Consider the following 19,433-nt stretch of genomic DNA (forward strand, 5'->3'; position numbering starts at 1 on the left):
CCCCAAGGAGGATCCTCTGCCTCTTGTGTCACAGTGATGTGAGAAGGAAAACCTCATGGCCAGCATCATACCCCGTCAGCAGGCTGGTCCTTCTGCAGCGAGGGCAGGAAAAGGGCAATCCTTTGTGCCCTAGGGACAGATAGGCACATCTTCCTTCTCTTGAATAAGGGTATCTTGCCATAGCCAGTGCAGAGGACTGATGGGATAAACCCCACCTTTTTGTAGGATTTCTGTTCTTCAGACTGCTTCCCTCTCGTCCATGGGGCTGACCCCCACCTAGGGCTGGATTCGGTGTGAAGTGGGGAACAAGCAGAGCTTTGAAAGGAAGAGAAAGGCAGAAAGGCAGGAGGGGAAGGTGAAGGATCAAGGGACTTTCTCTGCATCAAGGAGTAGTGAAGAGAAGCAAGGGAAAGCTACATAAGGAAGAGGGAAGCAGAATCTCTCTGCTTATATAAGAATGTTCAAAGAGGCTGTCACAGATGAAAGGAAAATGTAGCAAAGGCAAAGAGAGGACAAAAGCAGAATGAAGGTGTTTTTCAAGTCAGGAAATGTAATACTAAATGAAGCAAAAGAATACATTGCTGGTGTGAGTGTGATTGATTTGGCTGACGTCTGTTTGCTCCCTCCTGTAGGGCAGCTCAATGGGCTGCTGAAGAGAAAGACACATAAATCTCGTGTAGGTGAGGTGTGTTGATGAAAAAACCTTGGCATCGTGTTGACTTGCCTCCCCACCTGACTGATGCTGATGTCTCACACCACAGACTTGGCTTTTTGGATCTTGTACAAATTCTCAGTAGTGCTGCAAGGGGCCATTCTTCCCCACTCCTGTCCTTGTGTAGGCACAAGGAAACCTCTGAGTCAAGATGCTGATGCTGAAAGCTAATTGTCCTGGTGTGGATTAATGCTTGTGGCTGTCTGAGAGCTGCAGTAAGTGCAGGAGAGGTGATGATAACGGGCTGCTGGGGGTGGTGGCAGAAAGAACCTTCCTGTACAGCGGTGACACAGATTTATGCTGGATTACAGTGCTCATCTCATCAGCAGTTGGCAGGACCTGAGTCTCTGTGCACATTAGAGGCCTCTCCTGTCTTGATTCTCTGGTGCATAGAAATGTGGGAGTTCTTGTTTACTTATCAGAAACAAAGCTGAAAAGAGAAGGGGAAGCTCCAGGCAGCCTCTGTTTCTGCAACCTGTCAATCTGGCCCCACTCACAGTTATAATCTCCTACATTTTTCTTGGCTCCCAGCCCTCATTTCTCAATGCAACTTGTAAGGCTCCTGCATGGCATTGCAGTACGTAGAGGAGGCTTTGGTCAAACCCTCTAGAGCTCCATGTACATTTTGTCCCAGTACCTACAGAGAAGGCAGGTCTGACAGGTCTCTTGGTCTTTCAAATACACATGCAGGCTCACTTGAGAGTATTCTTGCAGAATAGAAGTGCAATACCCCATTTCTCAGGGTATATAGATCCTTCCTTGCTCAGGGAGATTTCCTCGCTAGTTGTCTCTTGCTAAACAAGGATAGCACTTTTTGTCTTTTCTTACATTTAGAAAAGGAGAAAAGCTGCTTGGGCCTCCCTTTGTGATTAGAGACCTTTCTCAGTGAGTTGCACTTGTCACAGAACACTGCCCACACTTTCAGGGACAAAACTTCCCTATCCTCGTTGTGTAAGTATTTTCTTTCCATGAGAAGAGATTGCCACATGGTGGCAATTTACCTCCACTTTATAGTTGTACATAAAAGTGCCTAACTCTGTCTTGATTCTTTTCCAAACAAGTTTTCCTTCAGCCCTTCCTTTGCTCTTAGGAAACACTGGTGCTTCAATGTTGAGATTACTTACCCCTTGTTTGGTTTTGTCTATTCCCATCCACTCCACAATGCTTAGGATACCATTACTTTTTCCTTCCTGCTTCCAGCCTTCCTACCAAGCAAGGATATTGGGATGGGTTTGGATTTTGTGTAATTCTTGACTTTCTTAAAGTGCCATGTGCACTTTTCCTTACAGGCATGAATGGAATGACCATGGGGACAGCTGAGGGAGCAGGGAAGCACGTCAGGACAGGTGCAGAGGTTGAGGCAGACTGCCAGGCTGTGCTCAGAACAGCTTCCTATGACCCTCTCTCCTCAAGCTGGCCCAGGGAACAGATGAGGAACCCAAACCCAGTCTCTGCTGCAATACCATTGAAACCAAATAATCTCTGCCAGAAGTTTACAGTTACTTTCTAAAAAGGCAGGAAATGTGACACGAGCACTCTAACAATCATAGTGTGAGGATGTTAACCCTTTGGTGTTAACTCTGAAATGTGTCCAAAGCAGGGCCCCATTCCCTGCTGTCCCTCACATGCAGCTGCTCAGCGTCCAGTGCTCTCGTCCTCTCGCCTCTCAAAAGAGCAAGCACCCCTGAGGATGCTGCTTGCAAGCTGAACTGTAGCATTGAAGGGAAAGTATCTCACTCCACTGCACAAAAGCAGCAAGAAAGAGAGGATTCCTGGCACAGCAGGAAAGCCAAGATGTCCCTGGAGTTATTCCAAAGTCTTGCAGGCTGATGTATTTTTACAGCATCACAGAAACATGAGATCTTATTTTTCAAGAGTCGTGATTGTAGGTTAGTGCCTTTTGTGCTTTCTTTGTGCTTTCTTTTAGATGTGAATTTTTAAGAAGTGTTGAAACTGACCCGTTACTGAGATTTGTCTGTGCCAACCTACCATTTTGTTGGCATGTATGTTTAAAGCACTGTTTTCCTCTGTATTGAATTTCAATCTTAGACGGCTGAAATAGATTTAGAAGTGTGAGTATTTGTTGAGCAATGTTTAGGATCCAGCACCATTTTTTGCCATTTAGCCATCATAACAAACATATACTCAGCAGACATTCTGAATAAAATTCCATTGTATGGAATTGTCCTCAGCTGTGAATTACATTTTTCATGGCAGATTTATTTCCTGACAGAGAAAATTCAATATGTAGCTGCATTTCTATTACAGATACAGTCTTCTGCTAGCCAACAGATAAGCTTTTTATCAGCAGCCATGCTTCTGTGGCACTCTTCTGGGCTGCTGCCAAGCTTTGCCATCCGTCCTTTCATGAGCAGACCAATTTGCAGATATTTGAAAACCCTAAATAATGTAATAGCTACTTAAATGCATGCTTGAAAAAAACCAAAAAACCCCAACCAAAACAACACCAAACAAAATCAATTTCAAAACTCTTACACCTACATAATGTGCCTAATGCAAATCTACAAAACCAAGGAGCACAGCTGCCATTTCCAAGGCTCCCCGATCCACAGACCATATAGATCAGCTTTTCCTCTAAGCCACACTGGAAGTCTACCTTCCTATGCCTCTTTGCCACATCACCCCTCAAACAGAACATGCAGTGTCAGCTCCAGCCAGAGCTGGTTATGTTGGGAAGACGAGTCTGGGTAAAGAACATGATGAAGAAAAAGCAGACAGGAGAGGTTACAGTGTGCTGTGTTTTTTATTATGCATGGGACCAGTGCTGAGGTGTGTGGGGTGTACAGCCACTGGTTAGAATCCAGCCTAAAATTCAGAGATGTGCAGCTGTGTTGTCCCCTGTGGTTGCTGGGGGCATCCTCTGCTGAGAATTGAGCCCCCTGCATTTTTAACGAGGCAGTGGAACTCCTCAGCTCACACTGCCACACAAGCTGCTGGCTTTAGCCCAAGTGCATTTTATCTTCTCTGCTCTTGTGAACTGTTTGTCTGTTCTCCTTCTTGCAATAGAATAAGAACCTGTGGAGATAAGATCCTTTTTCTTCCCTGTTGCCCTTCAGATGAGAGGATGTGTGCTTGGAGTGATGCCCATTAGTGGAAGCGATGTTGGAATACTGGAATCAAAAAATTCCCCATGGAGAAACAGCAGTGGTAAAAGAAGAAAACTGAATAAAGTGAAGTGACCTTGGTGGACAGCTATTGAAGGGAAAAAAATGAGAAAAAAAAGAAGGAAAACTACCAGGAAACGGGTTAATGTGTGAGGGCAACATAAAATATTAAAAAGTACAAGAAAAGGAAGAGGAAGTCAACAAAAATGTCACAACAAGCATAATGAGAAGGCAAAAGCAATAAAACAAGAGAGGAAAGATTAATCAAATCTCTCCTTACTGCAGGGTTGTACCACAACTTGCCTTATGGCTTTTTAAAATGTAAATCTATAAATAAACCTCATTGTCTTTCTTTTCCCCATTGGGAGCATATAAAAGATGCTAATAAGTTCTTACAAAGGGTAAATAGTTTAAGGGGATGATACTAGTGATACTGATGTATTAAAATGAAGATCAAAGCTAGGACTGCCAGTACAGGGTCTTTAGGTTATCCATACACTGCTACAGCTCTAACAGATTAAAGACTCATTTGAACATAAAAAGATGAAAATATAATAGGGATCATAGCCATTATAATAATGCCTTGATTACAAAACATAGTAAAGGCCCAGTTCTTTCAGGCTCAGACCAAATAGTTCTTTATTAATAGTTCCATTAAATTTAGTGGAATCATCTTGGTGGGATGTGTTCCTCATCAAGAGTAAGGCTTTCCATGGTCAGTCTGCTCAAGCTCAGTGACATTTTTCAACTCTTAGACCAGTTTCCATTCTGACCCCTGGAGCAGTAAGGGTTACAGTGATGTTTTGACTGTTCATTTCCATCAGCAGCAGTGCAGTTATACACAGAAATACTTTTCATAAGGAGAAGAACCTGTCCTGTGCAACCTAAACTCATCAGAGCATTGAATATTGTTAAAGTAGGTGCTACTTCCAGCAGCAGTCTCTGGTGCCATGGGGATGAAGGTCTCTGCATGGAAACTCTACAACTCCTTGGCAAGAAGGGCTGTCCTGGGACCAGTAGGACAGGTAAACAAGTGTAGCTCTCCCTGCTCTCAAAGCCATAGCTCTCTTGGGCATTAACATTTCAGACTCACTCAGAAGAATAGAAAGACCCTGAATGATGTAAAAGTCACACCACAGAACAGAGAACAACAGATCACCTTTTTAAGCTCCATTTCAAATGTCACCTACTATAGGGATATGCTCTCAGATGAAGTCAGGTTTGAGGAGAGAAGAAAAGTTGTGTTTGAAAGAGCATGTGCTACTGAGATGGTTTATTTCTTGCCATTTCCCATGTCAAGTGCCAACGATTCTAGGATTTTACATAAACACTAGAGTAAGATTGGAAATGGATATGTAAAATTCAGTGCATTAGAACTCTGGAAATTGCAAGCCCAGCTAAAAAGCAGCTATGAAGGCAGTTGGTCAGGTTTGGTGTTCATACCTTTACATTTCCACCATTTACCTGTCTGTTCATTTTTTCTCTGATGTCTCAGACCTGATGCTACTATTATGCACGTTATGATCATTGTCACCTTCCACACAGGACAGGTAAAGAAAGAAGGCAAAAGTCCATGAAAAAGCTACCATGCCTTCCTAATTACCTTTAGGATTATGGCTTGAACATAGACTTGAAATATGTGACTTGGATTCCCCTATAGGTCTGGAAGAAATCTTTAGAGTACATCCACTCCTGCTGCTGACAGATGGTGGAGCAGAGAACAGCCACTATGAAGATAACAGAATTTCACCCACGGGTTTTTCCTACTATGCAGTAGCATAAGGTAGCTGTGAAATCAGTTGTGTTTCAGAACACTTCTTGCAGTACTGAGGTTTCTGGCTGCAGGTAGCCCAAACACACACTCAGTCTAGAAACTCTCCATCTCAGCACAGAGGTCACATAAAAGAAGAAGACACCTAGCCAGATGACAGGCAGGTTTATGTGGGTCACGGCTGTTTCTGCTCTGTGCCAGAGGCCAAACTTGCTGCTTTTCACCCTGAAATGGGGAGCTACAAAGCTTTAAACCCCTTGGGGATTTTTTCCCCTCAGCTTGTCATGAGAGTGGCTGAGCGAGATACAAAAAGGAATTCCAGAGAGGAAAGACTGAAAAAAATTTGAAGCTTTAATATATTCCTACTCTCTGACCCCATTCCTCCTTTTCTGTGCATCAACCTTTTTAACAATCTGGCAAAAGCAAACCCTGAAACTAGAAAACCCTTTCCTAACCAGTGTCACAAAAACCCTTGTCATTTACTGAGAAACGTTATGATGTTTTAATACCTTATCTCTTCTTCTCTTTTCTTTCTTTTTTTTTTAGTTATTTTCATTCAATACCACTCAGTCCTTCATTTTTTAAATAGCTGTTCTGAAAAGACCAGTTTACATTTTAAAATAAACAAAAAATTAGGATATGCTTATAGAATTGAGCTTAGTATGGTAGTGGCTGTTAAACAAGACTGACGAAAAACAATAATAAAAATCAGTGAAATCACTCTTACATGTAATCTCTTCACTATGAAATAAACTACTGCTACATCCACGCTAAGCATACGTAAACAAAACAGATGGGGGATTTCCCGCTGCTGGTTTCTTTCTCCTAAGGGTGGTTATTTTCAGTTCATAAACTCTCAGCTGTCATTCCTGATTTATCTGGGCGACAGATTCCTGTTGGGGTCACAGGGCTGGGAGCTGGGGCGATGTGGCACGTCCCCCGCCAGCCACAGTGTTCGTAGCTGGGCTTCGTGCTTCCCTTTTAACCCCTTTCTCATCCCTCCCTCTGTCAGCGCCTGACATTTTGTGCATCGTGGTTGTGCTCCGGCATGGTGAGAGCCGTGTGATTTGAGCATAGTTTGTTGGTGAGCATCCTCCTCTAATTCGGGGACGGGAGAGAGGGCTACTAGAGATAACGAAACCCCGCCTGCGTTCAATCTGCTACCCAAACAATGGCTTTATTTAAACATATGAAGACATCGCTGCGTGGAGATCCTTTAAAAAATGTTTTAGCCTTTCCCAGCCGTAGAGAGATCGACCACTTTATTTGCTGGAAAGGGCTCTTCCCGCCCCTTCCTACTCCTGCCCTGCCTCCGCCCCCCGCCTCCCTTCCCCATATATTATTACTCTATGCCACCACCGCTGAAACAGTCCCACGGCGCTCCGTGCCCGCGCCGCGGCCGGCGGGCAGCGTGTCCGTGCCTCGGGCACAGCGCGGCCGCGGGGCGGCTCCCGGGCTCGGGCCGGGCCGTGCGGAGCTGTCTGCGCTCGGCGGGTGCTGAACGGCGCGGGGCGGCGGCGGCGCCCGGAGCCCGCCCGGCCTCACCCCGGCGCCCGGAGCGGAGGGAGGCGGCCGAGGGGCCGCTGCGGGGGATGGGGGCAGCCGGCGGCCACCCCGCGCCGCCCGCCTGAGGAGCCGCGCACAAAGCCGCGCCGCGGCCATGGAAGAGGAGCTCAAGTGCCCGGTGTGCGGCTCGCTGTTCCGGGAGCCCATCATCCTGCCCTGCTCGCACAATGTCTGCCTGCCCTGCGCCCGCACCATCGCCGTGCAGACCCCGGAGAGCGAGCAGCACCTGCCGCCCCTGCTCCACTCTCGGGGCCCCGCGCCGCCCGCCGCCGGGCCGGGAGCGGGGCCGGGAGCGGCCGCGGGCTCCGCCGCCTGCCTGGACTCGGAGAGCGCGGCGGGCGGCGGCGGCGGCGGGGACCACGCGGACAAGCTGAGCCTGCACAGCGAGACCGACAGCGGCTACGGCTCCTACACGCCCAGTCTGAAGTCCCCGAACGGCGTGCGGGTGCTGCCGCTGGTGCCCGCGCCCCCGGGGGCGGCGGCGGCTCCGCGGGGCGCCGGCCCCGCCAGCTCCTCCCTCACCTGCCCGCAGTGCCACCGGAGCGCGTCCCTGGACCAGCGCGGGCTGCGCGGCTTCCAGCGGAACCGGCTGCTGGAGGCCATCGTGCAGCGCTACCAGCAGGGCCGCGCCGCCGCCGCCGCCGCCGCCAAGTGCCAGCTGTGCGACCGCAGCCCGCCCGAGCCGGCCGCCGTGCTGTGCGAGCAGTGCGAGGTGCTCTACTGCGCCGCATGCCAGCTCCGCTGCCACCCGGCCCGCGGGCCCTTCGCCAAGCACCGCCTGACCCCGCCGCCCGCACACCCGGGCGCCCCCGGCGGCGGCGGGGACGGCGGCGGAGGGAAGGGGGCGGGCGGCGGCCGCAAGCTGCCGACGTGCGCCGAGCACGACCTGGAGAACTACAGCATGTACTGCGTGAGCTGCCGCAGCCCCGTCTGCTACCAGTGCTTGGAGGAGGGCAAGCACAACAAGCACGACGTGAAGGCCCTGGGAGCCATGTGGAAGCAGCACAAGGTGAGTCCTGGCAGCCAGCCGGGTGATGCCCAGAGTTGGGGTGATGCTCAGTGCTGCGGTCTGCTCATCCCAATGCCCCAACAACGAGTTGCAGTTTGTGGGACATGAGGTCCTTCATGCCCATCATTCTCTCAGACTTTTCTCCCTTTGGAATGGTGCTCTTAGGTTTTTGGCCCTTGCTGACTTCCCGCTGACCCCGCAGTCTCTGCTCAGGGTTGGAAAACCCAGACACCCTCTCGTGTTGGCCTCACCTTGACCACTGAGGTTCCACCAGGTCTCAGGCAGATAGCTGGAGTTAGCAAGTCCATCTCACCAACTTGTTTGCCTTCCACAGCATCCTTGGGCATCCTGTCCTCAGCCTTCCCATGCTCTCGCAGTGGCAGCAGCTACCTGTGAGGAGCAGGGTGGTTGTTCCTTCCTTTCACCACCTCCCTTTCATCCAGGACTCTGTGCAAGCTGCCACAACTGTATGTCAGTGAGGGAGAGTGGCCAACAGCCACGCAAATGCTGTAGACAAGAAAGCATGGTACAGATGATCATTGACACTGGGTGTTCTCCTGGGCTTTAGAGAGATCTCCTCCCGCTCAGTTCCCAAAGAAACCAGGAGTAATGGCTGGAGGGATTTTCATGATAAATAAAATATTGTAGAGATAAATAAGGGATTGTAGATGGGGACTAGGGACAAGTAAAGCTTTTTCTCATTCATACATTGTCACTGTCTGATTCTTGCTTCCCTGCAAGTGATGCTCCCTACTCCTCCCTGGATTCCTTTGTGGAGAGGTCAGAGCCATTTGCTTGGCTACACAGGGGTTTAGTGAGGTCTGGGAGAGCTAGTGGGTTACTTGGTCATGCTTTCCTTGCTAAAAATAAGGCTTTGCAACCATGTGAATAAAGAGCAAGACATGACCTTAGAAGTTGAAAAAATGTATGAAGTTAGTTTTGTCTTGCTGAGAATGATAGACCCTGGAGAAATGATTAGTTCATACATATGAATTTAGGAAGGGGACTTCAATACCTGAGAGCTGAGGACAATCTTTTGGAGCTTCCTGCTGTATTGGGGTTAAAGGGCTTCTCCCACAGCTGTGCAAAGAGCACTTGACCAGCTCTGCTGGCTGCAGGATTCCCTTCTTTTCACTCTCTGCTTGCAGTTAGCAGTGAAGAAAGCACAGAGATCCTTTCAGACACTGCAGAAAAGGTCAAAATCAAGACTAGTCTCATCACCCCTCGGCCGTGGAGTGGCTCAGCACAAGATAGGCTGAGGTATTTGGCAAGACAAAAAAACTACTCTCTATTTTAAGATCCAAAGAAGATACCCCTTGGGGTGATCTGCTTTGTTGATCCATCCAAGAAGAAAGACAAACTTCTTCTGGAAGTGTTTGTTTGAATGTTCTGCCAGCAGCTCAGCCATCATTCCTCCCTAACATGATGAGTGCTTGTGCAGAGCAGTTCTCTTGCAGATTAAAAATTTGCAGCTGCTGTTCATACCCCAGTGTCAGAATCCACTTCTGAGCAGAGTTGTTTTGATGAGCAGGGTCTGAGTTCACAGTTCAAAGGTGGCTGATGTTTTGGAGGGCATGACAGACAAGCTTGTGATGTGCTATGGTCTACCTTGAGTTAAAACTGTTTGATGCCTTTTGGAACATGACAGTCGAGTCTAATCAAAGTTCAGAATCAATAATTTTTGTCTCTTTCCCACTGTCAAATATTGTAAAAACCCTTTTGGCTGGTATTTTTACTGCATTTTTTTCTGTGACTGAGGTATCACAGAACATTATTTTTCTCTTGATTTGCATATTCAATCAATGTCAAAATTCTAGTGAAAAGATACCCTCAAAATTAAGTAATTTGGGGGCTCTGAAATTATGCTCTTGTGAATATTATATTTCCCAGAAAAATGCACTTGTCACAAAATAAATATAATGGAACTGTGTAGCCAGGCAGCCTAAATCATCTCACATTCATTCAGATAAAGTGTTTTGGAATTAGATACTTCTGCTTAGAAATAGTTTTCTGATACAGCAATTTCTACAAGTTTATTACCTGCAGTTACTTTGTCCAAACCATAAATTACTTACATTGACTGGTATGCCAAAGGTAATTTAAGGCTTATGTGTTCTCTGCAGATGCTCCGGGCATAGCTGGTAGAGGCAGCTGAAAGGTTTGCTAGCCAAGGAGCCTTCCTTGTGTTAGCCCTTTGTTTGGCTCCTCCTTTGTCTGGGCCTTATTACAGTGACCTAGTGGCAAATTACAGAGTGTAAAAGCTTGTCCAGGCAGTGCTGCGGGCCATGCAGAGAAATGTGCCCTCACTCTCAGCTGTATTGCTGATACCAAAGCTGGACTGGACTGGTTGGCCCCTGTTAGTGGTGCAGGTTCCCCATTGCGCTGCTGTGTGTAACTTCTCCTACAGACAAAGTAAAATTGCTGTAAAGTGACAACAAGGTTCCAGTGGCACAAATATTTGAAAATCCCCTGGTTTAGCTGGACTTCATTATATTCATTTGCCTAAAAAGTGCCTCTGGACCAGCAGTTCAAGGTTATTAAGAAAAACCCTTAGTCTTCTGTTGAAGTTTAATCCTTTCATGTTTTCTTAGCAAGTACAGTGGTAGTGTAATCACATTTAAATAGGAATTTAGACCTGTGAATGTGAGGAATGATGGGCTCTGCCCATTCTAAAGGGTTAACTATACATATGTACCAAAATGCTGAAAACACCCACAGCTGGATCTGTCAATCTGCTGCTAAAGAGGGATGCAGGGAAGGCAAGGTAAATGAGCATGAACTGTTTGGTTGAAAAAGGACATGGCCATTATCTGGTTCATTTTCTGAAAGCAGCAGTCTTCCCTGCCCATCTGGGTTCAATTACTTATCCTTGTGATCTCTGTGTTCCTGTAATTGGTGGAAATAGAAACTTGGTATCCATCTCCAGCCCTCAGATTATTGGTTGCAAGACCAGGTATGAAAGTGAGGATAACACCAGGTGGAATACGTTTGTCAGGAGTATTAATTGTCCCAGTCAATGGAGCTTGTTACATCTCAGTCTGGTTTACAATAAATATTTCTGTGGTATGAAAGATTGCTCTGGGCGTACAGGGCATTTTTTATGGCTTGGTTGGTTTACTGGGGGCTTAGTCATGTAGCTCCACTTGATTTTAATGAGAAGTGCATGACTAAGTTCCTCTGATTTGCAAGGTATCTTTTACAAATGCTTGGAAAACAAGGCTATTATCTCTAAATGGGTTTCACAAATGGAAATCTGGCCTTCTACTGGGCCTCATGCTGCAGTCAAGTTAATGCAACCACAGGTTTTAATGAACAGATCAATTTGCTTATGAGCCCTTTAGACAGTGACATGGCTGAGTTTCTGTTGCAGATCTCAGTGATGGGAGTGTGCCAGGAGTGACTGTGCTGATTGCCATTGGTATATATGCTGCTTACAGTTCATCAGTGGTGGTTTTCTACTGGTGCTGTGATGCCCACATGCTGCCTTTGTCTCTTCTGATGTGGAGAAATGCACTTTGAGATGATTTGAGAGCGGGGGCAGATGTTGGGAAAGTGGAAGTTTTACTTTTGTTGGGACCAACCATTGGTTTTGATTTGAAAGAAAGGAACCCTTTCCTCCCTGGGACAATTTGGTCAGGACAGTCAATGACAGAGAATATAATGCTTCTGCCACCTATTTCTTTCTTGCTTACACCCCAGCTGCTTTGTTATGTGCTGCTTTAACCTTGTTCTGTGTCATCTTAACAAATCAAAGGCTCAGATGTGCCCTGTGAGTGGAACAGAAAGTGTGATCAAAAACTTCAAACTTCGGCAAACGTGATCAGCCTGTGCAGGGCTGACCTCAAGTCCTGATTGTCTGGTTTTACAGAAAACAGACATTTTTTCATGGACCTGGAGTTTGCTTCTATGGCCTCCTGTAGTGTTAATATCAAACATCATAATTTCAGGTTTTTGTGCATTTACAAAGGTTTGTGTAAGAAAATAGCAGAGATTCAAATATGGAGAAATATGCACAGTAATGTGTCTTCCCTTGACATTTGTTATGAATGAATTTTGTAAAGCATATTCTCATTTAGATTTTAGCACTAATGTGTTTCAAGGGGCCACTTTCCAGCCTCTTGTTCCCCTGTCTTACATACATCCAGGGTTGCTCCATCCCAGGTGCAGAACCGCACAATGGCACCAGCCAGTTCTTTGAGTACACTGAGTGAATCCTCTTGGGACTCCTGGACTTACAGGGATCCTTCTGGAGCAGAAAATCCTGCACAAATTTGGACTTGACTGGGAGTTAATCACTCTCACAGTCATGGTCCTCCAGCTCAGGACACTGGGACCCCAAAATGCATCACTGGGTCTGCCAGGGGCAAAACCACTCTTTCCTTCCTCTGGTTCAGCTTAGGGATCTCACGTGTTGGCTGAGGAAAGGGAAGGTCAGGCCTAGAGCGTGGACTTTAAAAAGACATATTCTATGTGCCTTACCAGTCAAAAGTTAGAGGAAGGGGATTTTCCAACTTTTGCAGAAACATTCACCCATTTGTTGAGTTGGAACATGGGAAACTGGAGACCAAAAGGAACATTACTATGAAGTCTGAGAAGGCAGATTTGTCTTTAAAGTCCTGGTGTATCTCAGGTTTGGTAGGATCTACCACATTGGTAAAGATTTCAGACTTGGATGAAAAAGAAGTGTCATTTTGGAAAGCACTTGGGGATTTTTCAGCATGACAGATGCTACTGTGTAAGTGTAAGACTACTACCTCCTTATAAACGTGGGTAGCTGTTTTATAAAAAGGTGTTTGACTTACCAAGTTGCTGCAATAAAAGTGGAATGTGCAGACACAATACTTGACTGCCCCCACATGCATATTTCACCCTCATTAAATCTGATTACAGTAAAATCTTAACTGTTCTTTTCTAGCAGAAACACTTTGTGGAATTAGGAATACATGTAAGCCTTTTTGCACATTACTAATAATCAAATCCAAGGATTACTAAGAAAAAAATTTGCATTTTATCACTAACTTTTTCTTTTTTCTCCTCCTTTTTTCTCCCTTGCAGGCACAGCTGTCTCAGGCTTTAAATGGTGTATCAGATAAAGCAAAGGAAGCTAAAGAATTTTTGGTTCAGCTGAAAAATTTATTGCAGCAGATCCAGGTAACTGTAAAATATAATCTGTTTTGATAATAAAGTAATCAATAGAACTGAGTGAATAATTTATTTGATGACTTTGTTTCCTATGCTATTCGCATATTTCCTGGAATCATCTGACCTTTCTTGAATGAATTTGCTAGGTAAAAATGTTCATCAAATAATGCCTGCAAGCCCCTCTTAGCTTCTAGATTGTTTGCTGTTTGTTGCAAAAAGCTGATACTCAATACTGGACATCTGAGCTGTGTTGATTAGTGTTTGATTGAATCCATTAGTCATGCTTCTAGGCTCTTCCCTGACTGCATGTGCTTGAATTCGGCATTTAGGAAAAATTCTCATTTTAACAGATTCAAAATGTGTTGCTAGCTTTTCATCTTACATTTCCTAAAAATGCACTAATTTCTGCAAAAAAATCCAGTCAGCCTGCCTATTAGAGTACTTGTAAGAATGTCCTACAAACACTCAAAAATACAGGAATATTCTCCTAAAAAAAAAAAAGGAACTGCTGCTAAATCAATGTGTCGTTTATTGGAGCGTAAGTTATTTTCATGCCTGTAATTGTCCAGATTTAATAGTCAGAAAAAGAGCTCATAGTGAGTGCAGTAATTGAGGGCACAAACCCAAAATGAAACAAGCCTTGATTTCAATCAAATTTAGACTCATCAGTGCTGGAGGTCAGACTATCCTGAAGGTCCTTCTGGCCCTGCGGAGTGTACCTGGAAATGTGCCACTCCAGTTTGGGCTGCAGTGTCCAGGAGGGGACACTTGTGTCCTGCGCTTGTTAGTAAGGGAAAAACAAAGCGGAAATTCAAAAAGTTTATTATTTATTCATTAAAGTATTCCACCTAAAACCTCAGAGGATGAATTTGTACCACAAGAGATGCCCAAGCTCTTGGGTTGCCTCAGGGCAGCCTAACAAGGCACCCTCACAGTCTGCCACAGCCACGCGGGGAAGGGAGCACACCAAAATGAGGAACTGGTAAAATTAAAGGACATTTAACTAAAAGAAACCAGTGCAAAGCCACTGACTAGCACTTGTAATGTGCTGTAATTTGGCTATAGGGTGAGGTTTCTCTCAGCTGACTTACCCATTTAACAATTATGTAGCTCAGCTAGTCTACTCATTTAATTTCTTTCATTTGTCCAAGGAGAAAAGGCAGGCACCTTTAGAGATCATTTCTTCCTGTAGGTATGAACAGCTATTTTAGGATGGGATAAAACATCCAAAACAGTAGTCTATCACCAATCTTTCTTGAGTCATCTAGCTCCATTACAAATGTATTTTTCCCTCCTGAAACCTAGAAGTGGCCTATTATGACTATTTATGACTATGCTGTAAAATCCTTTAATGTGCTTCAATAAAATCACTGCTAAATTGCTCTGCATAAGGGAGCTGCTACAGTTGGATCAAAAGACCAATCCATTTATTTGATGCTGCTTATTGCTTAAAATGCTAGAAGAGAGCTCAGAAGAGGAAATTTTATCCAGCAGTACCCAGTAACATTTAGCCAAGTCTGGTCACAAATCTGAATCCAACCCTCACATGTTGAGGCAATCTTCATCCTGAGTCTGAGTGAAACATCAAATTTCAGCAAACCAAAACATCAGGACTAATCAGCTGCATATTGTATTCCTAAGTAAAACAAGACTGGGGCATGGCTCCAAGATGATCACTCACACACTTTAACCCTTAAGGAGCTCCTGGAATGGTTTTCTCCCATGACAAATTGACCTCCTCTTATGCAATGTTTGAGCCACCTTTGATGATAGCACATACCAGGGAGTGCTCCTGGTAGTCAGGTTTGGTACAGCCCCACTCTTCAAGGGGAAGGGGTTTAGATGTGTCATGAGCCAGTCTGTGCCTTTTGACATTTGGACAAAAACCTGTTCTTGTATTGTTACTTTGTGGGGGAACAGATGCAGCCTTTGTGCATAGGTTTGTAGCCAGACACATATCTCAGAGCAGGTTATTTACAGTAGGGATCTTATGACTGCTGCCACACTCACATATGGACATTTACCCCTCAGCAAAAATGTATTTTAGCAATACTTTTATTCCAAAGATCAAGCAATATGTATTTTATTATCCTGTCTCAATGCACTGCAGACCAGGCAGCCACCCACATTCTTTATCTCCTCTCTGAGTTTGCCAGAGGTGCCAGGAATCGTGCTTTCATCTTACCTGGGGCAGTTTGCAAATTCATAATCTATTTTTCTTTTCCCTGCTTTGCAGATCTGTTGTTCCCCCTCTTTTTTTCATGCCTTTCTGTTCTCTGAGATCACTTTTATATCTCTTGGTGTTTTCTTTTCAGATACTGCCTGTTCCTTATTGCTCCTGTTGCTTCCTTGCTTCTCCTTGTTGCTGTCATGATCTGATTTTCCCATTTTCCCATCTGCTGTAACAATTTCATACTTTCTCACTTGAAGGAGGCATATAGCCAAACACCCTGTTTGATGTGAGAGCAGAAAATGAGGAGAGAAAGAAACGATGCACTGCAGCAGCCACCGACTGATTGAGGCTCTGTGCACAAAGCAGCACTTCAGGAGTACCGGGATGGAAATGGGCTTAAGGGGGAGCTGGGAGTGACACCAGCCAAGGAGGGGGAGATGCAGACAGGAAGAATCTAAGACAAACCTGTGAGCAGGAGCTGAGCTGTCTGGTGTCTCCTCAGCCTTGGATAAACCCTTGCACACATCTGGCCGGCAGGTCTAGGGCTGCACTGGGGCTCCCCAGGGAACGCTGACCCTGCATCCATCGGCTGGAGAATGGGATGTTTCTTTATTTTGAGTTTATTTTGAACTCAAAGGAAAGAAGGCAAAGCAAATGAGTAGAAAATAAGAGAAAAGATAAAGAGATAAGAGATAATAATGAGTTAGGAGAGTACACTGTCTTAGCAAAGAGGCGCTTCTCCTTCAGTACATGCTTAAAATCTTCTCACATTTAATGATGTTTTTTTCTTTTTAAATTGGGGTGTTTGGGAGGAAAGCTGATAGCACACCTAAACATCTCCTTGGAAGAGGAGCTTGAAAGTTTTCTTCTTCTAGTCTCAGGAGCAGAGGAGGTGAGGGAGAGTCTTCCTTTGAATGGGTACTAGAGAAGCAGTTCCAGGAATTTATGTAATGCTAAATTGTTCCCAGAGCCTACTAAAGGCTCAGTGTTGTATACCTCATGCTGGTTTCTGCCTAGCAAAGAATTTTACCATAATGTGAATAGAAAGTTGCCTCTTTTTTTAAAAGCTAATCAAGTACATAGCTCCACTGCCAAGTTCTAGCTATTTTATAAAAAGTACTCGAAGCAATACACAAACCTTAGGGCTTTGTACCTCATTAATTTCCTTGTAATAAGCCAGTAGACCAGATTCTGGTCCATAATTCTGTTCTAATTGCTGTGGTACAGAGCCAGTGATTTCAAAGTTGCTACAGTGGGATAATTAAAACAGATTGGAGCGGAATCCTCTTATGTATATATGCACTGTGTATGTTACATTTAGCATTTACATCATGTTGTACTACATCTGTCATCAGGAAAGTGCCAGTAAGTCATGGTTTTGAATAAGACCATTTGTGGCATGGCATGTTATTGTTTCATTTTACAGCATGCAGCTATTACTGGTACAGTTGTAATGAAATCAGAAGGGCAACAAAAATGCTGAGGGTCTTGAAAGGAAATCTTTTCTGAGCAGGAAAACAGGTACGAGCAATAGCTGAAGCTGCAAACTGTGCTGTCTCTGATGTGTGTGACTCTGTCCTGGTTGCAGGAGAACGGGCTGGACTACGAAGCCTGTCTCGTGGCTCAGTGCGATGCCTTGGTCGACGCGTTAACGCGGCAGAAGGCAAAACTGCTCACAAAGGTCACCAAGGAGCGTGAGCACAAGCTGAAGGTGAGCACTCCTCTCCTCAGCTCAGCTGAGAGAGATACCTGCTGGCATTTGTCAAGTTTCCCTTGACAATGAATTCTCCTAGTGACCAAATTCTAAAGTTCCTTTAGCAGGTCCAGTTCAGCAGTTTAATGGAACTGTGCCCACGCACGTTAAATGATGGATATACTTCAGCAGTTTGTTGAATCAGGCCATCAATCTTTATTTATCTTATGGTTTGGGGCTATCTTTTAGGAGTGCTTATCAGTGAAACCTGTGTGTGGTTTGGATTTTGGCACCTTCTGCCCAAGTAAACAGTTGTGATTTTGATATCTCCTTGAATCTTTAAATTCAGGTAAGCCACCTCCAGAAATACATGAGCTAATCAAAATATATTAAAGAAACACAGTAAAAGGAGATGGCAAGAAGAAATCTAAAATGGTTGTATGAAGTGGCACTTAAGAAATATTTAAATAGACACATTTCTTAAAATGGTTATCTTAATGTGATTTTGAGGTACTATGGTGCCATTCACATTAAAAGTATCTAAGACAGAAGGAAAAAGTGAAATGGATTATCTAACATATCAGTTAACAAAATCCACCTGAGATCAGCATTCGGCTTGCTTAACAAGAACCAGCACTTAGGACATTCTGCTGGCAGCACAGCAAACTCTGCAGTTTATTGCTGTCACAAGTTGTCCTACAGCACACAGTGCTACTAGACCTCGTCCACAGCCATGTGGCAGCAGAATCAGTTCCAAAATCTGGAAAAATGGAATGCAGCTATTTTATTTCTTAATTCCAGCAATGTGTTCTTAAGCAGAGCAGGTTCAATGATAAATTGTGAAGAGAATGTTTAGGGTATGATCTGCAAGAAACCACTCCAGCAGTTTGCCTCTAAAGTGAAGGACTTTTAAAAAGCTCAGATGTTAGTGAAAGTGTGACTGGAAATGTGAACGCTGCAAATGCAGAGACATGTTCTGTGCCCTCTCTGCCCCAAGCAAGCCTAATCTTTGAGAGACTAATCTGCTCTGAAAATTGAGATTCCCTGTGCACAACATTTTGCCAAGCTAATTATCGCTATTTACAATACAGAGCAAGTGAGTGAAGCTGATGGAGATACAGCAGTGGCCATATGGCAGCTAAATTAAGCATAGATTTAACACATTCTCCCATTCCTTGTCTCTTCTGGAATAATCTTTTACAATTCACTGCAAGCTGAGGCAGTCATAGAACTGTACTGATGTTTGTTTTCCAGGTTGTTTGGGACCAGATAAATCACTGTACACTGAAGCTACGCCAGTCAACAGGGCTCATGGAATACTGCCTAGAAGTTATCAAAGAAAATGATCCCTCTGGGTTTTTACAGGTATTTTCCTTCCTAATGCTCTCGGGAAAAAAAAAAGAAAATAAATTAAAACTAAGTCTACAAATGTGTGGCTTTGTTAATTAGCCCCTTCCACCTCCAAGGCAGGTTCACCTTAACTCCTGTAAGTACTGTCTAAAAACTCAGAGAGCCCAGAGACTGCATCAGTGTCCCAGCAAAGAGATGGCTTTAACAGCTGCACCCTGACTGAGGTGGGGAGTTGGGGTTACACCACTGCCCTCACTCCTGATGTCTTTCCTCTTGCCAGCCCTTCCTTCTGGGATAAGAAAAATATGCTATGCAGTTGATGATAGCTTTTTGCAGAGTATTATTTTATTCTCATTTCAGAAACCCAACACAGGGACTCACAGAGCTCTCTGATTAATTTGGAGAGGTCAGTGACTCAGCAGTGTGATACTTCTCCCCCTTGTGCTTCTCCCCTTTGCTTTCCTGTGTAAAAGAGTCCTTTCAGCACCTCCCCTGTAAGGAAGTCTAGTCTGAAGGGGCTGCATGTAGCTTTGCTTTGCTGAGATTGTTGCATCAAGACCTGTGGCATCTCCAGGTACCTTTTCTTTGCAAAATATGGCCCAGCCAATAATTGCCTTAATTTGCAGGATATTGCTTCTTAGGTGCAAACAGTGAAAATGTCTATTGATGAGACAAAACATACCAGTGGGTTTTTTTCCATAAATTATTTTTCATTGTTTAATCTTATATGTTGATTAATAATTTTATTTTGCCCTAGTGGTTTCGTTGCCTTGTTTACTTCCTAAAAAGAAGGGTACATCAAACAAAATGACCTGCACATATGAATGCATGAATGTCAGGGGTTTGTCAGAGTATCCCTAAAAACAGGATGAGAATTAGCCAACCTAAACCT

The 19,433-nt window shown here is 44.7% G+C and overlaps 1 protein-coding gene across 4 annotated transcripts in view; it reads left to right on the forward strand.

Annotated features, from left to right (window-relative positions):
* Positions 1-6,989: 6,989 nt before the first annotated feature.
* The window catches only part of TRIM67 (tripartite motif containing 67), a 40,531-nt gene continuing 28,087 nt past the window's right edge, over positions 6,990-19,433 (forward strand). For 3 of the 4 annotated variants that reach the window (XM_064708558.1, XM_064708559.1, XM_064708560.1), the window contains exons 1-4: positions 6,990-8,183; positions 13,239-13,334; positions 17,087-17,209; positions 18,446-18,556. In XM_064708558.1, coding sequence (XP_064564628.1) covers positions 7,269-8,183; positions 13,239-13,334; positions 17,087-17,209; positions 18,446-18,556 — 1,245 coding nt within the window. In that variant the 5' untranslated portion in view covers positions 6,990-7,268. The remainder of the gene's footprint in view (positions 8,184-13,238; positions 13,335-17,086; positions 17,210-18,445; positions 18,557-19,433) is intronic. The other variant, XM_064708561.1, reaches the window with a different exon arrangement.

The sequence above is a fragment of the Zonotrichia leucophrys genome, chromosome 3, assembly GCF_028769735.1.
Source record: "Zonotrichia leucophrys gambelii isolate GWCS_2022_RI chromosome 3, RI_Zleu_2.0, whole genome shotgun sequence".
Lineage (NCBI taxonomy): Eukaryota > Metazoa > Chordata > Aves > Passeriformes > Passerellidae > Zonotrichia > Zonotrichia leucophrys.